General features: G+C 30.6%; 1 protein-coding gene across 1 annotated transcript; it reads left to right on the forward strand.

Moving 5' to 3' along the window:
* Nucleotides 1–662: 662 nt before the first annotated feature.
* Nucleotides 663–7,990, forward strand: LOTGIDRAFT_223819 (hypothetical protein; the record flags this gene model as incomplete). Its single annotated transcript, XM_009046493.1, has 13 exons — nucleotides 663–758; nucleotides 1,420–1,504; nucleotides 1,924–2,003; nucleotides 2,125–2,216; nucleotides 2,745–2,853; nucleotides 3,191–3,261; nucleotides 3,505–3,612; nucleotides 4,487–4,602; nucleotides 4,816–4,949; nucleotides 5,374–5,442; nucleotides 5,678–5,815; nucleotides 7,582–7,698; nucleotides 7,886–7,990. The coding sequence occupies exons 1-13, from the start codon at nucleotides 744–746 to the stop codon at nucleotides 7,988–7,990; spliced, it is 1,239 nt and encodes a 412-aa protein (XP_009044741.1). The 5' UTR covers nucleotides 663–743.
* Nucleotides 7,991–8,111: the final 121 nt, after the last annotated feature.

The raw sequence follows: 8,111 nt of genomic DNA on the forward strand, positions 1-8,111 counted from the left end.
TCGGTGGAGTTCGCTAGCCAAAGAATTGGTCATTTTGATCTCATCTGAACAGACTTTCAGTGGCACTGATTGAAGTCGGAAAGGAAAACAACAATCTATAAATAGATAAGCTCGTCGAGTATCTGTCGCGAGTAACGAGTTCACAGTGAGGTCAAAAAGTGATTTATTTCCCCTAAAATCCTCTCAAGAGGGACTCAAAAGCAATTATTTTCCCGATAGGAGATTTAAAAGGTTATGAGTGGAGGATGAATGACTGTTTTATAAAAATTGTTTTTAATTTATTCTTCAATGTCATTCTGTGCATTTCTTGAGTCAGGATATCTCCGTTTTGACCATCTCTAGGGTCTTTTGACATAAACTTCGGACCATTTTGACTACTTCCGTTTTAAATAGTGTCTGACGCGAGTAAGAGACAAGTTGTTTTTGCTTATTTTTGTTGTTGTTTATTTTGAAAGAAAATGTGTAGAATAATCATAGAGCTTTTTTTAAACACTGCAAGAGTATTTGGTATTTATCTGCTAATTCTATAGTTTTGCAATTCTGTAGATGTCACGATTTTGAACGACTTTCTTAAATTATTTGTTTTTTTTATAACAAATCCTCCCTTTAATATCCGTCATGCGCAATGATGAAAATACCCGCCATTATTTAAAACTGTCAAAGCAAGAACGGACTTGAACTTTAAAAATTGGGGTTTTATCTAGTTTTCTCGTTTGAATGAAATTTTGACGTAAACTTACACGATGGCAACAACTCTGGTAATATCAGTATTCAATAATATATCTTTTTGGTAAATTTAAGAAGTGTTTCACGACTTAAACGTTGAAAAACATTCTGTTTGTTTTTTGATTAGATGTTTGCATTAAAATTCAATAACAATTGACATTTGTACTTATTCTGAAGATATTTTGTTGCCGTGGAAACTTGAATAAAGGTTTATCACATTCTTTTAAACAGCAGGCTAGAATATGACTTCTGACCCCAATCGGTTCCACAACCACTATTAAATGGCTAGACCGGTTTATTTTCAATGTGTGCTAATAATGCATGAACCTATATCTAAACACATTATATAGTTTCTATAAATTTACCAGGCCACAGAGGAATCATTTAAAACATCAAATTTGAATTTTCCTATTATAATTGATACAAGGCCGGTGTTTTCTTGTGAATGGTTTCTTAGCGTCTGTGAAATTCCAATACATGCGCAGAAGGTTTTGTTTACAAATGGCAAAGAATTTTCGATCAGAAATGTATAAATTAACTTTGTATGTGTACTTCTCTGGATGTTACATTGTAAATTATGGATTACTATCATTATATAAAAATTCACAAAATCACAATAATGCCTTGAGAAATCCAGGAACAATTGTATGAAAGATTTTGTACCATTGATAATTAATGAACTTTTTCTTTCAGGAAGATCCGTCTTTGGAACGGCATTTCAATGGCCATAGAGACACAGTTACTAGTATGGATTTTAATCCAAATGCTACCCAGCTAGGTAATTATTTACTGTTTACACAGAAAAAAAATTCAGGTGGAGATATATGTAGTTCATGCTATCCGATATCTTACATTTTTGAATGTTTCAAATACCGGTACATACGAAACTTATAAGCTTACATATGTTTTGTTATATGGAAATAACACACATAAATGTAGTTTACAACCATTTTAAATCTCTTCCTCAACTTAAGTCAAATTTTGATAAAGGCTATAATATTTCAACTAAGCCTTCAAAGTTTAGAAATAGCTTTAATTGTGATTTGAAGGCTTTGTTGAAACATTGTATCCTTTTTCAAAATCAGACTTATTAAGTCAGAGAAGTGAATCAAAATGGTTGTGAACTACGCATGTGTGTGTTATTTCCCCATAAGAACCATACGTAGTTTCGTATGATACCATCATTTTTTATTTTAGCATCTGGATCAATGGATTCTTGTCTAATGGTATGGAATTTCAAGCCAAAAATGAGAGCTTATAGATTTGTTGGACACAAGGTAGGTGTTATTTTATAATTCTGCTTTCTCAATTAGTATATTAGGATAAGTCGATCTGGCAGAGATGAATAACATCAGAATTAGTATAGTACAAAGAATATTTTTGTGTTGTAAATTTCAGGATGCTGTTATGTCAGTTAGCTTTTCACCATCTGGTCATTTAGTAGCTTCAGCCTCCAGAGATAAAACAGTTAGATTGTGGATTCCTAGTGTGTGAGTATATATCTCATTAATATAGATTACAATAACAAAATATTTTCACTGTTATAACTATATAAAACAATATATCAATTGCTTGATAAAGATTCCTGTATGTGAATTGAAATGTTGCAAAAATTAAAGAAAGGAGTAGTATATCCTTAATAGTGTTCTTATTTATTTAATGTTCTATCTACTTCTAAATATCATTTAGAGATAATATATCAATTGTACAAATATTAAAACAGAACTTGAATCATCTTGTTTCATGCTGTATGATCTTCAGACAATAGATTAAACTTTCTATGTGTGTATATTACATTCTTCGTAATTTGGTAACATAGAAGATATAAGGTAATTGACTAAGGATGTTAAAAAAAACTTACTTGCTGAAAACAGGGAGAGAACCTGATGCTCTGATATTCAAACTTTTGGTACCATACTTCACTTCTGTTTAAACAATCGTATATTTGAGTTTTTCCTTTTTGCTGTTTTGTACAGAGAAAGTTGAATCTTTGCAATAAGCCTCTAATCTATTTATAGTAAAGGAGAGTCTACAGTTTTTAAAGCTCATACAGCTACAGTACGATCAGTTGATTTCTCTTCTGATGGTCAGACATTATTAACAGCTTCAGATGATAAAACTATCAAAGTAGGTTTTACTTTATCTTTTCAACAATAAATACAAAGTGAAATGGTGGATGGCATTGACAAATTAGGTGGATTGTCTAGCTTTGGGAACTGGCTGTAGCTCTGTTGAATCTGATATCTTAACAGTATTTGCTTAGTTAGGGATTTTAGCTTTGATTTTTGTAAGCATGCAGAAATTCTTGTAACCTTAATCGTCATTTTTTCATTCTTTTTATATGAAAAAAGTGAATGCAAATGATGTGAGAAAGATCAAAGGAGCACCATTTGGTCAGCAGAATCTCTTTGAAATAATCCCATCGACATTCTTGTACTGAAAAGTATGAAACTTTCTATTCCAGCTATGGACTGTTCACAGACAAAAGTTTTTGTTTTCTCTGACCAAACATATGAATTGGGTCAGATGTGCCAAGTAAGTACAAATATTCAGAAAATATTTTAGTTTCACCTTTTGAAATGATAAGTTTGTTCTGATGATAGCATTGGCACATCATTATTCTAGACCCAATGGGTTTTACTTATAATTTACATAGAAGTAATCAATATCTCAGAGGTAATAACGACTTTGCTATGGAGATAGATATAAGGATTTTCCATCAAATACAGATATTAATCACCTCATATTTTCTAGTTTTCTCTGTTTTTTTTTTTGTAGATTTTCACCAGATAACAGACTGGTAGTATCAGGTAGTGATGATAAAACAGTCAGATTATGGGACAGACAGAGTAAAGATTGTGTACATACCTTTTATGAAACAGGAGGGTAATTATTATTTTATTATTTTAGGTTTTGCATCTATGTACAGTTCCCCCTAGTGGTATATTTGTAGATTTATCAAACTATGTATAGTTTAAGCCTAGTTGTACATCTTTATATATATAGGCTTGTCAACTATGTGCATTTTACCATAGTGGTACATCTTCATATTTATAGGCTTGTCAACTATGTATAGTTTTATCTGTACATGTTTATATGTATAGGTTTGTCAACTGTGTATAGTTTCATCTGTACATGTTTATATTTATAGGTTGTCAACTATGTATAGGTTCATCTGTACATGTTTATATTTATAGGTTTGTCAACTATGTATAGTTTTATCTGTACATGTTTATATTTATAGGTTTGTCAACTGTGTATAGGTTCATCTGTATATGTTTATATGTATAGGTTTGTCAACTGTGTATAAGTTCATCTGTACATGTTTGTATTTATAGGTTTGTCAACTGTGTATAGTTTCATCTGTACATGTTTATATTTATAGGTTGTCAACTATGTATAGGTTCATCTGTACATGTTTATATTTATAGGTTTGTCAACTGTGTATAGGTTCATCTGTATATGTTTATATTTATAGGTTTGTCAACTATGTATAGTTTTATCTGTACATGTTTATATTTATAGGTTTGTCAACTGTGTATAGGTTCATCTGTACATGTTTATATTTATAGGTTTGTCAACTGTGTATAGGTTCATCTGTATATGTTTATATTGATAGGTTTGTCAACTGTGTATAGTTTTATCTGTATATGTTTATATTTATAGGTTTGTCAACTGTGTATAGTTTTATCTGTACATGTTTATATTTATAGGTTTGTCAACTATGTATAGTTTCATCTGTACATGTTTATATTTATAGGTTTGTCAACTATGTACAGTTTCACCCTAGTGGTACATGTATAGCTACAGCTTGTACAGATGGTAGTGTTAAAGTTTTTGATATCAGAATGAATAAATTACTACAGAATTATGTTGGTAAGGATGAAAAAAATAATGTCTTTTGCTTTGAATAAATTATGATTTTATTCTGTAAATTTCCAAGAGAAGAAATTTGGGGTCCTTTTGGTAAGGATGCCATGGCCAGTACTTCTGAGAGTTGGCCAGGTATTTACTCTCAACCCCTCTCACTATTCTTTAAGGAATATATACAGTCAGTATTTCTTTAAATCTTTCCTCTGTCTGTTTCAGCTCATTCAGCCTCAGTGAACAGTTTATCATTTCACTCTAGTGGTAATTATTTATTATCTGGATCTGATGATGCTACTTTAAAAATCTATGATTTAGCTGAAGGAAGAATCTTCTATACTCTACATGGACACCAGGTAATTTCTTTATAGTAAATAAATTTATTTTTGTAATATTACTCTTCTGATTATAAAACAGATTGTTTAACCCTTACAACAGTTTGCTGGCTACACAATTACATATACTAGCCAATACCTAGGGATGTCACTTGAAGTTAACATGTCATATTACCTAGAATATAATTATAACACTCAGTGTTCAAAGGGTTAAGACACATTTTGTATATTGTTCATACATTAAATCTCCTACTGTTCTCATTATATTGCTTAAGTGGGCATTGTGCTGCAGTCTATGCATGTTTCAGATCCCTCAACAGTTGGGAATTCAAAATAGTAGGACAAAATTTCCCTCATTGCACATTGAATGGTGTTACCTGCTATTAGCCCATCAGGTGCAGAAAAGTAGGACGTAAGACTTTTTAATATCATTTATTTGTTTTAGGGGCCTGTTACATCAGTTGCTTTCTCTAAAAATGGAGAATATTTTGGTTCAGGTGGTTCTGATCAACAGGTGAGCTGCAAGTTAAGATTTAATACTTATTTAATTTCATTCATGTCCTGCTATTGCAAATAGTATGAGACAAAAATTCAGAAAATATGACATATTACAGTTTATTTGGATATGTTTTATCAAAGTTCACAAAATCAGGGATGGCAAGTAGAGTCAACCAAACACATGAAACTAAACCAATCGTTAAATATATTGAAAAAACTGTCAATTCCTTAATTTATTTCTATCCTTATAGGTGTTTGCTTGGAAGACAAATTTTGATCAGATAGATTTTACAGCAGAAAAGAAAAAGAAACCAAGAGAAGTCTCACCACCAACAGTCTCAGATATACCCCCTAGAGTTAAATCTTATAGAGCTAAATCACCTAAAAGAGTAAGTATTTCATTTTTCTTACCTTTACTTTCCTTTATATTTTCTTGAACCTCATTTATTGAATTTACCTCAAGGCCCTGTACTTGATTTATCCCATTGTTGTAAAGTCATGATTGTTAGTTCCGCTATGTAATCTGCAAACTGATATTTTTCAGTCAATACTCAAGTTTCACAAACAGGCTTAGTTCTCAAGTTTTCACTTAAAAAGTCTTTTTGGAGCATTGATAATGGAAAGGATATGTGATATATAACTAATGAAGTTATATTTTCGAGATAATACAATATTTATAAACATTGATATTTTAAAAACAAATAAAAAGTAGAAATTGAGCATATATTGAACTTGTTGACTATTCAAAAGTGTTTTGGTTTCAGTCATACCATGTGAAGTTTACGGTTAGTGTTGAATAAGTTTCATGGCATGTCTATGCACTAATTACTATAATACACATATCACATGGTCATCATGGAATGCAACAATACTTGAATGATTCTTCCTTAAAGGATGTTTTATAAGAAATATTTGTCCACTGATATATATCGATCTTTTATCATATGAATATGTTTTTAAAGAGACAGATTCGCCATCCGTTTGCCATTGGTACCTTAGTCTCAGAAACAACAGGAATTTTTTAGCGAAGCTAATCTGTAATAATGTTCACAGCTCACTGTCGAAATTTGAGCCTTCAAATCCATGTATGTCCAGAATTATCCTCAAGTTAAAATGAGACATATTATAGAAAAGACATTATTTAAAAACAGAAAGTGAAACTCCTAGTTTGAGGTATTTTTGAAGGCATTCTGCTATTTTCATACATCTTTAGTACATTTTCTTATATTCAATATAACCCCTGAAAAGACGAATCTGACCCTTTAAATGAGGTCAAACCATGTCAATATGTTGTATTATGATCAATTTATGAATTATGTAAGCATTAACTGCATGGGTTTGTGGGATTTTTCTAGCTTGATGCACATTCAGATGTTAAGAATATGGAATTTGATAGTCAAGGTGTCACTGATATTGGACCTGCTTTTTTCTCTAATTATAAGGTTGGTGGCATATGCAAAAACACTAACAAATTTTCTTTGCATTAAAAATTTAAATTGTTTAAATTTTAAGCTTTAGACTAACCTAATAATTATTTTACTAGTAGAGTTAAAATGCATGTTAATTAATCACTTTGGTTAATTCTTGCTACATATGCTTTTCTTTGTGAAGTATTTAGATATGAGAGTTCTATACTATTCTCTTCTCAAGTTCTATTTGAATTTCATTTATTAATATGTTTGTTTTGATTTATAAATTACTCTTATGTAAGTTTGTCTCTAATTTGAAATGAGATATGAAAGTTATATTAAAATATCTTGGTTGATTTATATAAAAATGACTTGTATATAATCTTTAAATGATATTTAGAAGTAGATAGTTGACTTGTATATCATTTTACTATGATTTGTCTTTGTTATGTGGATGGTTGTTTGCTTCATAAGTTGCAAAATTTATGACATCACCTAACTCATATTGAAAAAAAAATTAATTCTAAGATTTTGAGCCTAAAGGTAATGATTTTCAGTTATAAACTGTTTGCTACTATGTGTTGATGTTTAAAATCTATTTTAACCTAAATAATGATTGCAATCTATTTCAGGGAATATCTTCAACAATGAATGGTTATCATTCTGATCCAGATGAGATATTAAATACAGAGAGAACAAGATCAGATAGTAGAGAGAGAGATAGTCATTATTCATCACGTACTGAGTATACAGATAGAGATAACAGTCAGCCTATAACACAACCATTAGAAGCTAAATCTTTACCTCCACAATTAACACATTTTATGGAAACAATAGCTGGTCAATTAGATATCTTAACACAGGTAACAAACCTTGTTTTAATCCTTGTAACACAATTGCTGCTTTTTTTTGCTATCCCAGATATCATTGTCGATTTTTAGTTACTTTACAAGTGTCTTTAAAATTGTTATTGCAATAATATTTCTTGCCCTTGGGCTTGCAATATCTTTTTGGGGAATTTAAAGTGAAAGATATGGTTGTATATTTCAGACTGTGTCACTACTAGAACAGAGGTTAAGCATGACAGAAAATAAATTACGTGAGTGTCTGGATAATCAACAAAAAATAACGTTACAAGTTCATTCTGCAGACTAAGCTCATATACATGACATGTACTGTATTTTATCAGTCTAATTAAAATTAGATCAAACTTTGGTTCTGGTTTTTTCTTACCATTCATTTTTAATATATATAGCCACTTCAGTTAGAGTCTAAA

This window comes from Lottia gigantea (genome assembly GCF_000327385.1).
Source record: "Lottia gigantea unplaced genomic scaffold LOTGIsca_102, whole genome shotgun sequence".
Taxonomy (NCBI): Eukaryota; Metazoa; Mollusca; class Gastropoda; family Lottiidae; genus Lottia; species Lottia gigantea.